General features: G+C 47.5%; 1 protein-coding gene across 3 annotated transcripts in view; it reads right to left on the bottom strand.

Moving 5' to 3' along the window:
* Window positions 1–18,439, bottom strand: part of SLC44A5 (solute carrier family 44 member 5) — a 131,541-nt gene that overhangs the window by 37,428 nt on the left and 75,674 nt on the right. For all 3 annotated transcript variants that reach the window (XM_083157781.1, XM_083157780.1, XM_083157779.1), the window contains exons 3-8: window positions 17,624–17,697; window positions 12,611–12,695; window positions 12,051–12,135; window positions 9,077–9,190; window positions 8,759–8,819; window positions 6,948–7,071 (exon numbers count right to left, since the gene is read on the bottom strand). In XM_083157781.1, coding sequence (XP_083013907.1) covers window positions 6,948–7,071; window positions 8,759–8,819; window positions 9,077–9,190; window positions 12,051–12,135; window positions 12,611–12,695; window positions 17,624–17,697 — 543 coding nt within the window. The remainder of the gene's footprint in view (window positions 1–6,947; window positions 7,072–8,758; window positions 8,820–9,076; window positions 9,191–12,050; window positions 12,136–12,610; window positions 12,696–17,623; window positions 17,698–18,439) is intronic.

Below are 18,439 nucleotides of genomic sequence, written 5' to 3' on the forward strand. Positions count from 1 at the left end.
GATACATCTGTCCCAAAGAGACTACAATTATAGAAGGCATCTGTAATGGGTCAAGTTAGGACAAGCAATGTGCCCCCTACAGTATATACCACTATATTATCAGTATATACCACATTATTATCGGTATATACCATGTTATCAGTATAGTTAAAGTTATTTATTATTAGTATTTACCATGTTATTATTATTATATACCATGTTATCAGTATATACCAAGTTATTTTCAGTATATACCATGTTATTATCAACCCAGTGCCTCTCCAGATGTTGTGAATCTACACATCCCAGCATGCTTTGCCACAGTTCTACAATTCCATACTAGCAAACCTGTGTCGGTGCATGCTGGGACTTGTAGTTTTACGTTGCTAAACCCAGTCTGTCTGGGTGCAAAAAATATATACTGAATTTCGACCCACATTTCACTTTCAGCTCACTAGCTCAGTGGGCTGCAAGCAGAAATGCTGCCGCAGGCAGCTGTTCGCATCCAAAGGGAGCAACAATTGAATTGCTAAGTCTGGCGCCATCTTGTGGCTCCCGGTGAGTAAAACAACAGAATTCTTCCCCATTATGTTTAAGCCAGTGGTTCTCAAACGTTCTTGTATCACAGTGCCCTACAGCCGGCATTCCCAACCACGGCAATGAAGACACACCAACAGTCCAGGCTACAGCACAGATGGTTACATCAAAATAACTCAGGTGGTAATTAAGACACCTGTGCTCAAGGCTGCTTCCCATTAAAACCTGCACACTAAAGGAAGCCAGGACTACAGTGTTTCGGAGACTCGCGGACACTAGACATATATAATATCCATATATATTATATATGGATGATAATAAAACATGATACGGGGGTTATTCAGAAGTGATATATTAGGCTTTGGCACAAGCAATGCTTCATTCCAGCTCAGCATCTATAAGCCATACACAGAACATTAGAAGATGGGATTTGTAACCTTTTAGTTCCATGTTGGATGACAGTTACATGGCTATAAAACAAAATAAAGGTGGTTATGGAAATGAAATGAGCTACAGTTACTGGTACATTCTATACAAGGCACCGAAGAAAGTACCCAACATATCCATAACATAATCTGATATGGCTAGTAGCCACCAAGCTCCATCCTGGTGATCACTATACATAGCAGACGACCACTGGAGGCTAGGAACACATCAGAGCCTTATTCTGGAGGCCAGTAACACATCAGAGCCTTATTCTAGAGGCAGTAACACATCAGGACCTTATTCTGGAGGCTAGTAACACATCAGAGCCTTATTCTGGAGGCAGTAACACATCAGGACCTTATTCTGGAGGCTAGTAGCACATTAGAGCCTTATTCTGGAGGTTAGTAGCACATCAGAGCCTTATTCTGGGGGCTAGTAACACAACAGAGCCTTATGCTGGAGGCCAGTGACACCTCAGAGCCTTATTCTGGATGCTAGTAACACATCAGAGCCTTACTCTAGAAACTAGTAAAACATCAGAGCCTTATTCTGGGGGCTAGTAATTAGAGCCTTATTCTGGAGGATAGTAACACATCAGAGCCTTATTCTGGGGGCTAGTAACACAACAGAGCCTTATGCTGGAGGCCAGTAACACATCAGAGCCTTATTCTGGAGGCCAGTAACACATTAGAGCCCTATTCTGGAGGCCAGTAACACATCAGAGCCTTATTATGGAGGCCAGTGACACCTCAGAGCCTTATTCTGGATGCTAGTAACACATCAGAGCCTTACTCTAGAAACTAGTAAAACAACAGAGCCTTATTCTGGAGGCTAGTAACACATCAGAGCCTTATTCTGGGGGCTAGTAACACATGAGAGCCTTATTCTGGAGGCCAGTAACACATCAGAGCCTTATTCTGGAGACCAGTAACACATCAGAGCCTTATTCTGGATGCTTGTAACACATCCGAGCCTTACTCTGGAGGCTAGTAAAACAACAGAGCCTTATTCTGGAGGCTAGTAACACATCAGAGCCTTATTCTGGAGGCTAGGAACACATCAGAGCCTTATTCTGGGGGCTAGTAACACATGAGAGGCTTATTCTGGGGGCTAGTAACACATGAGAGGCTTATTCTGGAGGCCAGTAAAACATTAGAGCCTTATTCTGGAGGCTAGTAACACATCAGAGCCTTATTCTGGATTCTAGTAACACATCAGAGCCGATTTCCGGAGGCTAATAACACATCAGAGCCTTATTCTGGAGGCTAGTAGCACATCAGAGCCTTATTCTGGATTCTAGTAACACATCAGAGACGATTTCCGGAGGCTAATAACACATCAGAGCCTTATTCTGGAGGCTAGTAGCACATCAGAGCCTTATTCTGGAGGTTAGTAGCACATCAGAGTCTTATTCTGGGGGCTAGTAATTAGAGCCTTATTCTGGAGGATAGTAACACATCAGAGCCTTATTCTGGGGGCTAGTAACACAACAGAGCCTTATTCTGGAGGCTAGTAACACAACAGAGCCTTATTCTGGAGGCTAGTAACACATCCGAGCCTTATTCTGGAGGCTAGTAACACATCAGAGCCTTATTCTGGAGGCCAGTAACACATTAGAGCCCTGTTCTGGAGGCCAGTAACACATCAGAGCCTTATTCTGGAGGCCAGTAACACATCAGAGCCTTATTCTGGAGGCTAGTAACACATCAGAGCCTTATTCTGGAGGCTAGGAACACATCAGAGCCTTACTCTGGAGGCTAGTAAAACAACAGAGCCTTATTCTGGAGGCTAGTAACACATCAGAGCCTTATTCTGGGGGCTAGTAACACATGAGAGCCTTATTCTGGAGGCTAGTAACACATCAGAGCCTTATTCTGGAGGCTAGGAACACATCAGAGCCTTACTCTGGAGGCTAGTAAAACAACAGAGCCTTATTCTGGAGGCTAGTAACACATCAGAGCCTTATTCTGGATGCTAGTAACACAACAGAGCCTTATTCTGGAGGCTAGTAACACAACAGAGCCTTATTCTGGAGGCTAGTAACACATCCGAGCCTTATTCTGGAGGCTAGTAACACATCAGAGCCTTATTCTGGAGGCCAGTAACACATTAGAGCCCTGTTCTGGAGGCCAGTAACACATCAGAGCCTTATTCTGGAGGCCAGTAACACATCAGAGCCTTATTATGGAGGCCAGTGACACCTCAGAGCCTTATTCTGGATGCTAGTAACACATCAGAGCCTTACTCTAGAAACTAGTAAAACAACAGAGCCTTATTCTGGAGGCTAGTAACACATCAGAGCCTTATTCTGGGGGCTAGTAACACATGAGAGCCTTATTCTGGAGGCCAGTAACACATCAGAGCCTTATTCTGGAGGCTAGGAACACATCAGAGCCTTACTCTGGAGGCTAGTAAAACAACAGAGCCTTATTCTGGAGGCTAGTAACACATCAGAGCCTTATTCTGGATGCTAGTAACACATCAGAGCCTTATTCTGGGGGCTAGTAACACATGAGAGCCTTATTCTGGAGGCCAGTAACACATCAGAGCCTTATTCTGGATGCTAGTAACACATCAGAGCCTTACTCTGGAGGCTAGTAAAACAACAGAGCCTTATTCTGGAGGCTAGTTACACATCAGAGCCTTATTCTGGAGGCCAGTAACACATCAGAGCCTTATTCTGGATGCTTGTAACACATCCGAGCCTTACTCTGGAGGCTAGTAAAACAACAGAGCCTTATTCTGGAGGCTAGTAACACATCAGAGCCTTATTCTGGAGGCTAGGAACACATCAGAGCCTTATTCTGGGGGCTAGTAACACATGAGAGGCTTATTCTGGGGGCTAGTAACACATGAGAGGCTTATTCTGGAGGCCAGTAAAACATTACAGCCTTATTCTGGAGGCTAGTAACACATCAGAGCCTTATTCTGGATTCTAGTAACACATCAGAGCCGATTTCCGGAGGCTAATAACACATCAGAGCCTTATTCTGGAGGCTAGTAGCACATCAGAGCCTTATTCTGGATTCTAGTAACACATCAGAGACGATTTCCGGAGGCTAATAACACATCAGAGCCTTATTCTGGAGGCTAGTAGCACATCAGAGCCTTATTCTGGAGGTTAGTAGCACATCAGAGTCTTATTCTGGGGGCTAGTAATTAGAGCCTTATTCTGGAGGATAGTAACACATCAGAGCCTTAATCTGGGGGCTAGTAACACAACAGAGCCTTATTCTGGAGGCTAGTAACACAACAGAGCCTTATTCTGGAGGCTAGTAACACATCCGAGCCTTATTCTGGAGGCTAGTAACACATCAGAGCCTTATTCTGGAGGCCAGTAACACATTAGAGCCCTGTTCTGGAGGCCAGTAACACATCAGAGCCTTATTCTGGAGGCCAGTAACACATCAGAGCCTTATTCTGGAGGCTAGTAACACATCAGAGCCTTATTCTGGATGCTAGTAACACATCAGAGCCTTACTCTGGAGGCTAGTAAAACAACAGAGCCTTATTCTGGAGGCTAGTAACACATCAGAGCCTTATTCTGGGGGCTAGTAACACATGAGAGCCTTATTCTGGAGGCCAGTAACACATCAGAGCCTTATTCTGGATGCTAGTAACACATCAGAGCCTTACTCTGGAGGCTAGTAAAACAACAGAGCCTTATTCTGGAGGCTAGTTACACATCAGAGCCTTATTCTGGAGGCTAGGAACACATCAGAGCCTTATTCTGGTGGCTAGTAACACATGAGAGCCTTATTCTGGAGGCTAGTAACACATCAGAGCCTTATTCTGGAGGCCAGTAACACCTCAGAGCCTTATTCTGGATGCTAGTAACACATCAGAGCCTTACTCTGGAGGCTAGTAAAACAACAGAGCCTTATTCTGGAGGCTAGTAACACATCAGAGCCTTATTCTGGAGGCTAGTAGCACATCAGAGCCTTATTCTGGAGGTTAGTAGCACATCAGAGTCTTATTCTGGGGGCCAGTAATTAGAGCCTGATTCTGGAGGATAGTAACACATCAGAGCCTTATTCTGGGGGCTAGTAACACAACAGAGCCTTATTCTGGAGGCTAGTAACACATCCAAGCCTTATTCTGGAGGCTAGTAACACATCAGAGCCTTATTCTGGAGGCCAGTAACACATCAGAGCCTTATTCTGGAGGCTAGTAACACATCAGAGCCTTATTCTGGAGGCTAGTAAAACATCAGAGCCTTATTCTGGAGGCTAGTAAAACATCAGAGCCTTATTCTGGAGGCTAGTAACACATGAGAGCCTTATTCTGGAGGCTAGGAACACATCAGAGCCTTATTCTGGAGGCTAGGAACACATCAGAGCAATATTCTGGGGGCTAGTAATTAGAGCCTTATTCTGGAGGCTAGTAACACATGAGAGCCTTATTCTGGAGGCTAGGAACACATCAGAGCCTTATTCTTGAGGCCAGTAACACATCAGAGCATTATTCTGGAGGCTAGTAACACATCAGAGCCTTATTCTGGAGGCTAGCAAAACGTCAGAGCCTTATTCTGGAGGCTAGTAACACATCAGAGCCTTATTCTGGGGGCTAGTGTCACATAAGATTCTTATTCTGGAGGCTAGTAACACATCAGGACCTTATTCTGGAGGCTAGTAACACATCAGAGCCTTATTCTGGAGGCTAGTAACACATCAGAGCCTTATTCTGGGGACTAGTATAAAATAAGATTCTTATTCGCTAGTATCACATCAGAGCCTTATTCTGGAGGCCAGTATCACATCAGAGCCTTATTCTGGAGGCAGTAACACATCATGACCTTATTCTGGAGGCTAGTAACACATCAGAGCCTTATTCTGGGGGCTAGTATAAAATAAGATTCTTATTCTGGAGGCTAGTATCACATCAGAGCCTTATTCTGGAGGCTAGTAACACATCAGAGCCTTATTCTGGGGGCAGTAACACATCAGGACCTTATTCTGGAGGCTAGTAACACACCAGAGCCTTATTCTGGAGGCAGTAACAAATCAGGACCTTATTCTGGAGGCTAGTAACGCATCAGAGCCTTATTCTGGGGGCTAGTATCACATAAGATTCTTATTCTGGAGGCTAGTAACACATCAGAGCCTTATTCTGTCGGCTAGTATCACATACGATTCTTATTCTGGAGGCTAGTAACACATCAGAGCCTTATTCTGGGGGCTAGTATCACATCAGAGCCTTATTCTGGGGGCTAGTAACACATCAGAGCCTTATTCTGGGGGCTAGTATCACATACGATTATTATTCTGGAGGCTAGTAACACATCAGAGCCTTATTATGGGGGCTAGTATCACATACGAGTCTTATTCTGGAGGCTAGTAACACATCAGAGCCTTATTCTAGAGGCTAGTAACACATTTGAGCCTATGCCCAGCGTGTATGAACAAACAGCGGCTTTCCCCTGCCCGGCACGGTCAGCGTGGGGGCGGACGTCTTAGCATAGCGCAGCATTATGCAAAGCTGTCCTCAAAGCCGCTCATCTGCTGATAATACACACTAGGCGGCTTTGAGCTGAAAGGCGCTCAAACTTGCTGTTTTGATGTGTGTATGGGCCTTTAACACACCCCACCCAAATCTAACGGGTGTGGTACAGGGGTCCGACAGTCAGGATCCCGACTGGCCGGACCGAGACAGCATGGTGAGTGCAACTAAGCCCCTTGTGGACTCGCTGCGCTCATGCGAGCCACCTATTCTATTCTCCCTCTATGGGGGTCCTAGATTACCATGACTAAGTGCTACTGTATACACAGCTTATATACATGTGTCTGTATAGAGAGGCAATCTGCTTGTTACTGTTACATACAGTATAACAAAACAAAATGCCACCACTGAGTATCAAGACCATTAAATTCAGTTCTGTACTGGTATAGTAGGCAACTTATGATTGTTCAGGCAATGTGGGACTACATGTCCCAGCATGCCCAGGTTTATAATGACAGACTATCCTGGAGGATAAGGAACAACGCTCTCCTGATGGTGATACTTACTTGGCCGCCTCTCGCAGGTCTGTGACATTCCTCATCTGTCCGATTCCGTCCTTAAACAGAGTCTTGTTGGCCACAGTGAGGACTCCATTCCTGGTGGAGAAGTCCGGGAAGCATCTGTGCAGGACTGTCATAGAGAGGGAAAGCAGTGAGTTGGCGTTCTGTCGCCTATATTGACTCCTACTCTCAGACAGGTGAATCAGTGTCAGCGATATGCTCTGAAATACAGGTGTGTAGGAGTGAGGACATTACCCTGGTATAGAAGCACCCCGACTGATCGGGGAGGAGGGGGGCACTACTGCTGCAATGCCCGGTGATAGACAATGGGGGTTATTCAAACCTGATTGCAGCGTTGCGAGTTAGGTAGCTGCCTGCAGCCCAGGACAGACAGAAATTCCGCCCTGTGCAAGTCTGCGAATGGCTTGGGAAAATATCGCAGCTTGGCGGGCAGCTGCAAAATCCATACACACCTAACTCACCATCAATTGTCTGATCGCTGTCTGTGCGTAGCCCAAACCTACTCAGCCAGGGTGATAGAATCAGGCCGACCAGGGGTGGAGCTGACCTCCCTGACACTCCTGGGTGACACCCATGTACTGTGGCTTCCTGTCAATCAACTTGCGAATGGATTGTGGTTAGAAAAGATGGTGGGTGAAATTTAATAGGAGAGATTCAGAAATCTCCATATTTTCTTTTAAAGCGGCAATCATTTACACTGCAAAACCAAACGGTGTAAATGATTGCCGCTTTAAAAAACCTGGAGATTTCTTACCAAATCTCTCACTTTCTGAATCGCTCATCCTATTACATTTCACCGCTGTATTTTTTCTCACAATGATTACACACATGCGTGCTACAATCTATAGGCATACGCAGTTGTTCCATAATCGGCTGCTGTGCAAAACCGCAGGCCAGCGTTCAGGTCTGAATAACCCCCAGTGCCTTTTAGCAATAGACCGACTGGCAGGGCTAGCTCCACTATTAGGCAGCTGCCTATGGTGACGGGATCTCGGGGGGGCGCCACTGAGTCTGCCGATAACAAAGTGAATTTAATGCTGATGGCCACTGTGGGACTTCTAAGACGTTGCCTCCGCACTTTCACTGGCAGGGATGGAGGGTGGATATTGGTGACATTGTGGGGTTGCAGGGGGGGGGGGGGACAGGTTGAAATTTTGCACACGCGGTGACGCTGGCCTCCATGCTGAGTTTAGATCGCTGCACACATTGCGGCACACAAGCAATGCACCCCCAATGTGTGCTGAGCGATCTGTGCTGAGCGATGTGTGCTGAGCGTGGTTTTGCCCTATTGCCCTTTATAGGCAGATCTAGCAGGATAGATAATGCAAGAGAAAAAAGACATACAGACAAATACAAGATCTATAGACAGACAGACAGACAAATACAAGATCTATAGACAGACAGACAGACAAATACGAGATCGATAGACAGACAGACAGACAGACAGACAAATACGAGATCGATAGACAGACAGACAGACACACAAATAAAGCCAAATACATGATATAACAGAATCTAGGCCTCAAAGGTCAGCAAGTTGCCTGAGATGGGCTACCCATCCAAGTGGGGGTCTCCAGTTAAACACTAGGTGACGGCAAGATCTATAAATACATGGGGGTTAAGGGGGGAGTTTTGGACAATGGAAAAGTGGCCCAAAGATTTAGGTAACTGGCTGTGAGTGATAACTTTGGATGTGGAAAGAGAACATTTAATTTGGCGGTTCCCATCGTATTTCCGCGTCAGCTGAGTGCTGCCTGTATTATCGTCCGATGGATAACAAGTAGGGAATAACTTACACGGCCTGCTGGGAATGATCATGGATGGGCAGTCTTCATCCCGTAGAACTTCTGCAATAGACTGAGATAATCACAGATCAGGTACAGCTTTTACAAGGACGGAACGGGAACAGGACATGGACACCGTGCCCCAATATTCTGTAGGGGACCCGATGGGGTAACGGTTGCACGCTGCCCTCCTCTCTCCTCCTTGTGCTGAGCAGGCCCCACGTATCGATGCCAGACCCCATGTAAACATTACATACAATGGGGGCCTGATGGGGGCTATACGGACATGCATGACACCCGATACGTCCTACAATATTCCTATCCACTCACCTTTCTGGGGTTGTTAAAGCCAGGTTTGCAGAACTGCCTGTAGTAGTCCCACTGGTTGGTGAACCTGGTGTCCAGGTATGTGGCGAATCGGTCCGGGCATTTGGAGACGCATAGCTGGAGAGAGACCATGTACATTAGTATGGGGGTACATCGCACATGGTTACGCTGAACACGTATTACCCCTCCCCCACTCCATAAGCACAGCCATTTTCATTCTCACCACAGTGATTTATATACGTCCACTAGTTCCTAGATAGTCACAATGGCGGAACGACGTAACAGCAATGTCAGCGCCGGTGGCTGTGCGCGCCCGGATGGAGCAACACTTGTATTGCAACGTTGGGTGCCATCTAGTGGCAAAAACACTTGCATTCCCCCCATAGAGGTGTGGAGCATTGTTAGACTTTCATTTTATAAGATTTAGGGAGAGAGGGAATTTACTTACGTAGCACATTGGATTAAGCCGCTTTTTTTCCATTAAATAAGAAAATTAAGAACACAATTTACTTTTCCAAGACTCCGCTTTCTATGGCTTTTACAGATAGCGTATTAGGCCATTAAGCCACATAAATGTAATCGGGCAGATCTCTGAGCGGTGATACTAATGTGATGTTCATTCTACAACTGCAAGCGTGACACAGCTGTAATTGCAAATTGTAGCGATTACTTATTTTAAAACAATATATTTCAGCTGTTTTTATTAACCCAAGAAGACCCAGAAAGACCCCCACAGGACCTTGACAGACCCTGAGAATACCCTGAATGACCCTAAGAGGACAATGAAAGACCCTAAATGACCCTGAGAATACCCATAATGACCCTGAGAGGACCATGAAAGAACCTAAATGACCCTGAGAAGACCATAAAAGACTATGAAAGACCCCAAGAGGACCAGGAACGACCATGAGAGGGCCATGAAAGACCCTAAATGAGCCTGAGAGGGCTATAAAAGACCATGAAAGACCCCAAGAGGACCAGGAACGACCCTAGGAAGACCCTGAAAGACCATGAATGACTCTGAGAGGACCATGAATGACCCTAATTGAGTCTGAGAAGACCACGAATGACCCTGAGAAGACCATGAATAACCCTGAGGAGGACCATGAATGACCCTAAATGAGTCTGAGAAGACATGAATGACCCTGAGAAGACCATGAATAACCCTGAGGAGGACCATGAATGTCCATGAGAGGACCATGAATAACCCTGAGGAGGACCATGAATGACCCTGAGAAGACCATGAATAACCCTGAGGAGGACCATGAATGACCATGAGAGGACCATGAGTGACCCTAAATGAGTCTCAGAAGACATGAATGACCCTGAGAAGACCATGAATAACCCTGAGGAGGACCATGAATGACCCCAAATGAGTCTGAGAAGACATGAATGACCCTGAAAAGACCATGAATAACCCTGAGGAGGACCATGAATAACCCTGAGGAGGACCATGAATAACCCTGAGGAGACCCTGGTATGCCAACACTAAAGGATTCAGTTTAAACTGAAACTAATAGACCTGCTACAACTAAATGTGAGTCACAATGATGCCCTGGGAGCTTGCAGTGCGGAGACCTGACACTTCCATTCTTTTCCTAACTGCTAATAGGATAAATTGCAAATTCTGGATATTAATATTTCTGCTGAATTCTGGTGGAATAAAAAATCCAAAACTTCTAATGTTATCTAGTTTTGCCTTTTAAATATTTGCCCCTTTAACACTACCGGCAACCCCCCCCCGGGAATTCGCCAATGTCAGCAAGTCACCGGTTACCATATTTACCCCTGTGTCTGTTTCATCAAGGGACACGTTTTTTTTTTTCAATTATTAAAAAAGAAATGTTTGCATTGTTGTGGTTCCATCGTCCTGAAACGAACACTCTTTTGTTTTATGGCATCAGGTGGGAAAACCATCCAACAGAAGTCAGGCAAATCCTCTACGCCTCCACATTTAGGTACCTATGGATTTATCTTTTCTTCACAGTAAGTTATCATAAAATATAATTATTTATGGCCTAATTCAGACCTGATCGCACAGCTGCTCATTTTCAGAGCCCTGCGATCCGGTATACGCCACCCACCAGTGAAATCCCGCCCCTTGCAAGCCTGCAAATTGCTTAGCGCAGTTCTACAAATTGTTTCCAAAAAAATTGAAAACCGTATGTCGGCCTTCTGATGCATCAACCATTTCCGTGACGACTTTTGCTTCTGTCAACATTTTTTCCATGTCTACCTAAATACTCTTGACCTAAATAATGTTGACCCTTTGATCTACACCACTTTAGAAGTGACAAGTAGGGCACCGAGAGTACTGTAGGTGGGTACGAAGTATACAGGCCCCGGCCTAGTCCTGTCTGGGGGGCCACGACTTTCTAGGGGGACAGGGCTTCCAAGATCTTAGTTTTAATGTAAAGAAAAAAAAAAAAGACAAAAACCTGTACACCATCATATGATCTGGTTGCTGGGAAGTTTTATTGTGGACATCCCCTTTAACACATATACATGTAGTATGTTCTAATGCGATGCTTTCCTTGCATGTGTGGTTCTTGCTGGCCTATAGGTCAATAGCATCTTTACACATGAAAGTAATGTGGAAGATCCGGTCCAGGTTTTAGAGAAGCAGCAGCAGCAGGAAAACTGATGTGATCAGTGTTGGGCTGATTAGCAGCATCTGTGGCTTCCTGACATAAGTGTTTCCAGAGCAGAAGGTTATTGCTCCAGGTGATAGGCCGGGGGTGTGGGCTACAGAAGAGTTTGAAGTACTGTATGCTGTGATTACCTGTATGCTGCTTGCTGTAACTATGCTTGCCTATGCTGTCTACCTGGTGTGCTGTGACAAGCTCCAAAAATAAAGCCTAAGACTTCATCTTGATCCAGTGTATGTGACATTTACATTAGATCTCTCCTGAATGTGGAGCGGATGATCCTGCTACAATGACGTGTGATTTACCAGCAAGACCCCAGCCCGCTGTACCTGTGTTGTAGGACACTGCAGATTGATGAGCACCACGGGGCTTGCACATTTCAGGATATTAAAGTACATTAAGACGGTCTTGTTCCTAGAAGGAATAAGAAAGTGACCACATTAATGACACAGAGGCAGATGGGACGATGCAATCTACATTGTGGAGCTGATGGAGAATTGCACGCAAGGCGGCACATTGCGCGACTGACAAGAAGGGCCTGATTCAGACCTGGACACTCCCAGCGTTTTCAGCCGACATTCCCAGCGTTTTCCCCGACATTCCCAGCATTTTCCCCGACACTCCCAGCGGTTTCCCCGACATTCCCAGCATTTTCCCCGACATTCCCAGCATTTTCCCCGACACTCCCAGCGGTTTCCCCAACATCAGACTTGGGTAGTTGGGAGGTCAAAGAACTACAAGCCCCAGCATGATTGGCAATGTGGTTTACAAACAGCAGGAATTCAGTCACCAAACTGCAGCATGTGCAGATAACACCGACATCATCATTCACCACTGGAGGGTGACGGTAACATTTATTACATACAGGACAGTAGCTGAATGCACTCACTCGTTTGCAGTCCCCTTTTGTCCACAAAACTGCCCATAGCTGTCTGTCGCGTACACAATCTTCCTGGGGTCGCCATGAATCCAGGCTACAAGGCAAACACAAAGTCATCAAATGTTATAAGATAGGGCTGGGAATAGGGCTGGACTTGAGGAAAGACCCAGAGGGGCATGCGGGATAGTGCTGGACTTGAGGAAAGACCCAGAGGGGCATGCGGGATAGGGCTGGACTTGAGGAAAGACCCAGAGGGGCATGGCGGGATAGTGCTGGACTTGAGGAAAGACCCAGAGGGGCATGCGGGATAGTGCTGGACTTGAGGAAAGACCCAGAGGGGCATGGGGGATAGTGCTGGACTTGTGGAGAGAGGCATGTCGGGATAGCCCTGGACTTGTGGAGAGTGGCCAGAGGGGCATGATGGGATAGGCTGGACTTGTGGAGAGAGGCCAGAGGGGCATGGGGGATAGAGCTGGACTTGAGGAGAGGGGCCAGAGGGGCATGGGGGATAGTGCTGGACTTGAGGAGAGGAGCATGGCGGGATAGGGCTGGACTTGAGTAGAGGGTCCAGAGGGATCACGGGGGATAGTGCTGGACTTGAGGAGAGGGGCCAGAGGGGCATGGGGGATAGTGCTGGACTTGAGGAGAGGGGCATGGCGGGATAGGGCTGGACTTGTGAAGAGGGGCCAGAGGGGCATGGTGGGATAGGGCTGGACTTGAGAGGGGCCAGAGGGGGCATGGGGGATAGTGCTGGACTTGTGGAGAGGGGCCAGAGGGGCATGGGGGATAGTGCTGGAGGTGAGGAGAGGGGCCAGAGGGAGCATGGGGGATAATGCTGGACTTGAGGAAAGGGGCCAGAGGGGGCATGGGGGATAGTGCTGGACTTGTGGAAAGAGGCCAGAGGGGGCATGGGGGATAATGCTGGACTTGAGGAGAGGGGCCAGAGGGGGCATGGGGGATAGTGCTGGACTTGAGGAGAGGGGCCAGAGGGGCATGGGGGATAATGCTGGACTTGAGGAGAGAGGCTAGAAGGGCACAAGGGGATAGTGCTGGACTGTGGAGGGACCACTGAGAAACATGGAGGGGATAAGTTTGGACTTGAGGAGAGGCCACAGAGAGACATGGGGGATAGAGCTGGACTTGCGGAGAGGCCACAGAGAGACATGGGGGGATAGGGATGGATTTGAGAAGGGGCCACAGAGAGACATGGGGGGACAGAGATAGATTTGAGTAGAGGCCACATCGGGACATGGGGGGAAAGGGAAGGATACGTGGAGAGATCTAGAGGCAGATGTTACAGTTTAAACAATGATATTTCCTTTTGTTCATTTGAATAAGATCCTGGCAGCGTATGTGTTATAGGAGGAACCAATTTATGACAAACATAGGCGGGGGCTCCCACAGTTCTTGAGAACGTCAGCCCAGCGCCCCGCCATCGGCCATTTCTCCAGGGCTCAGACTATGGGGGAGACTGCAGAAGTGGAATTAGGAAACCTCTTCCACACATTTTATTATGTCTATAACTCAGATCCTGGACCCGGGCTGCGACGGTAACCTCATAAACAACAGCTTGGCTCACATTATTGCTGTTGGTGTCATCAACTTGGAGGAGAGACACTATGTAAATATGCCGACGAGGAGCAAAACTGCTGACACTTATTCTGCTCCTTCTAATGAAATAACAGCTTGTTGTCACCTCCACCGCGCTTTGTCTGCTAAATCATGTTTATGATGTGACAGAGGTAACACAGAGGAAGAACTGGTATTATTAGACGAAGCAGGGTGAGTGTGTTATGTCAGTGCCTTTCTATCAGCGGGCAGGGCTGGCGTTATTAATGTACTACGGTGGTTCTTATGCTGAGCCGAATTATATATCTATCTGTCTATATATACAAAACACTGCCATCTGCTGGCAGAGAGTGAAACTACATCACTTTCTCACAAATGCACAAAAACAGAAGGTAGAAGACCAGCTTTTCAAGCTAATAATAAATAAATATTATATATACTGTATATATGTTCCAATAATATAAGGCCCCCAAACTAATCCGGCTATGTCAGATACAGTGCATCGATCTGATCCATCCTAGTGAGATACACCGCCCCCGATCTAATCCGTCCTAGTGAGAAACACCGCCCCTGATCTAATCCGTCCAAGTGAGATACACCTCCCCCGATCTAATCCGTCCTCGCGAGATACACTGCCCCCGATGTAATCCGTCCTAGTGAGATACACGGCCTCGATCTAATCCTTCCTAGTGAGATACACTGCCCCCGATCTAATCCTTCCTAGTGAGATACACCTCCCCCGATCTAATTCGTCCTCGCGAGATACACTGCCCCCGATGTAATCCGTCCTAGTGAGATACACCGCCCGATCTAATCCTTCCTAGTGAGATACACTGCCCCCGATCGAATCCGTCCTAGTGAGATACACCGCCCCCGATCTAATCTGTCCTCGCGAGATGCACCGCCCCCGATCTAATCCGTCCTAGTGAGATACACCGCCCGATCGAATCTGTCCTAGTGAGATACACCGCCCCCCGATATAATCCGTCCTAGTGAGATACACCGCCCGATCGAATCCGTCCTAGTGAGATACACCGCCCGATCGAATCTGTCCTAGTGAGATACACCGCCCCCCGATATAATCCGTCCTAGTGAGATACACCGCCCCGATCTATTCCTTCCTAGTGAGATACACCGCCCCCGATCTAATCCGTCCTAGTGAGATACACCGCCCCCGATCTAATCTGTCCTCGCGAGATGCACCGCCTCCGATGTAATCCGTCCTAGTGAGATACACCGCCCCCGATCTAATCCATCCTAGTGAGATGCACCGCCCCCGATCTAATCCGTCCTAGTGAGATACACCGCCCCCGATCTAATCAGTCCTAGTGAGATACACCGCCCCGATCTAATCCTTCCTAGTGAGATACACTGCCCCCGATCAAATCCGTCCTGGTGAGATACACCGCCCCTGATCAAATCCGTCCTAGTGAGATACACCGCCCCGATCTAATCCTTCCTAGTGAGATACACCGCCCGATCGAATCCGTCCTAGTGAGATACACCGCCCCGATCTAATCCATCCTAGTGAGATACACCGCCCCCGATCTAGTCAGTCCTAGTGAGATACACCGCCCCGATCTAATCCTTCCTAGTGAGATACACCGCCCCCGATCTAATCCTTTCTAGTGAGATACACCGCCCCCGATCTAATCTGTCCTCGCGAGATGCAGCGCCCCCCGATGTAATCCGTCCTAGTGAGATACACTGCCCCGATCTAATCCTTCCTAGTGAGATACACCGCCCCGATCTAATCCTTCCTAGTGAGATACACCGCCCGATCTAATTCATCCTAGTGAGATACACCGCCCCCGATCTAATCCATCCTAGTGAGATACACCGCCCCCAATCTAATCCGTCCTAGTGAGATACACCGCCCCCGATCTAGTCAGTCCTAGTGAGATACACCGCCCCGATCTAATCCTTCCTAGTGAGATACACCGCCCCCGATCTAATCCATCCTAGTGAGATACACCGCCCCCGATCTAATCTGTCCTCGCGAGATGCACCGCCTCCGATGTAATCCGTCCTAGTGAGATACACCGCCCCCGATCTAATCCATCCTAGTGAGATGCACCGCCCCCGATCTAATCCGTCCTAGTGAGATACACCGCCCCCGATCTAATCTGTCCTCGCGAGATGCACCGCCCCCGATCTAATCCGTCCTAGTGAGATACACCGCCCCCGATCTAATCTGTCCTCGCGAGATGCACCGCCCCGATCTAATCCTTCCTAGTGAGATACACCGCCCGATCTAATCCGTCCTAGTGAGATACACCGCCCCCGATCTAATCCGTCCTAGTGAGATGCACCGCCCCGATCTAATCCTTCCTAATGAGATACACCGCCTGATCTAATCCGTCCTAGTGAGATATACCGCCCCCGATCTAATCTGTCCTCGCGAGATGCACCGCCTCCGATGTAATCCGTCCTAGTGAGATACACTGCCCCCGATCTAATCCGTCCTAGTGAGATACACCGCCCCCGATCTAATCTGTCCTCGCGAGATGCACCGCCCCCGATGTAATCCGTCCTAGTGAGATGCACCGCCCCGATCTAATCCTTCCTAGTGAGATACACCGCCCGATCTAATCCGTCCTAGTGAGATACACCGCCCCGATCTAATCCGTCCTAGTGAGATACACCGCCCCCGATCTAGTCAGTCCTAGTGAGATACACCGCCCGATCTAATCCTTCCTAGTGAGATACACCGCCCCCGATCTAATCTGTCCTCGCGAGATGCACCGCCCCCGATCTAATCCGTCCTAGTGAGATGAACCGCCCTGATCTAATCCTTCCTAGTGAGATACACTGCCCCCGATCTAATCTGTCCTAGTGAGATACACTGCCCCGATCTAATCCGTCCTAGTGAGATGCACCGCCCCCGATCTAATCCGTCCTAGTGAGATACACCGCCCCCGATCTATTCCATCCTAGTGAGATACATCGCCCCCAATCTAATCCATCCTAGTGAGATACACCGCCCCGATCTAATCAGTCCTAGTGAGATACACCGCCCCCGGTCTAATCCATCCTAGTGAGATACACTGCCCCCGATCTAATCCATCCTAGTGAGATACACCGCCCCGATCTAATCAGTCCTAGTGAGATACACCGCCCCCCGTCTAATCCATCCTAGTGAGATACACTGCCCCCGATCTAATCCATCCTAGTGAGATACACCGCTCCCGATATAAGCCATCCTAGTGAGATACACCGCCCCCGATCTAATCAGTCCTAGTGAGATACACCGCCCCCGGTCTAATCCATCCTAGTGAGATACACTGCCCCCGATCTAATCCATCCTAGTGAGATACACTGCCCCGATATAAGCCATCCTAGTGAGATACACCGCCCCCGATCTAATCCATCCCAGTGAGATACACTAGCCTCCCCTGCATATAACCTTATATATACCTTGTATATATGACCATAATAGTCAGCGTCACTTACCCACAATGCCTAGTGCGATGTAGCCCAGAATCACCACTACGAAGATGATGCAGCAAACGACGTCCGTACAGTGCCTGGATACAAGCAGTAAAACGTATATTAGTCACAGAGAAGAGTGATACCGCCATCGTCATGTACAGCGAGTGGCTACATAGTCATGGCAATAGTTGCTGAAATATGTTAACCCCCCCCCATCCCACACACACCCCACACTCCCCCCCCCCCCCACCCCACCACAGTATTTGCATAGCTCTGATATCTTACCAAAGGAAATCTAAAATGACTCCATTAAAAAACAAAAAACACAATTTAGGATTTTAATTAGAGTCTCTTGTGTTAAATTATTAATGAAGCTCCTGCAGTCAGTGTTATTGATGCCCCGCGCGATCGGAAGGAGCCATGAAAACGCAGATTATCATTTTTATGTACAGTCCATATTTGCGTTCAAAGATGGGTCCAAGTCCCTGGGTCGACAGTCACTAGGTTGACACCTACCTATAAATGGTCAACATACCCTAAATCGACATTGACAGAAGGTCGACACAACCAAACGGTCGACATTGGCACACAAAAAACCTAATTAATAAGCCTCCAAAATACAAAGTGGTTTAAAGCAGATATGCAAAAATAATAATTGTATCAGACACAAATGCGAACAACATAATTCAGACATATTATTATTATTATTATTATTATTATTATTATTTTATTTATATAGCGCTCTTTCTCCAATAGGACTCAAGGCGCTGAACAGATAGAATGAATGTAATACAGTACAGGAACAATAAAGGACAGAAAAGCTTTTCATAAACTATA

This window comes from Crinia signifera, chromosome 8 (assembly GCF_055691185.1).
Source record: "Crinia signifera chromosome 8, ASM5569118v1, whole genome shotgun sequence".
NCBI lineage: Eukaryota > Metazoa > Chordata > Amphibia > Anura > Myobatrachidae > Crinia > Crinia signifera.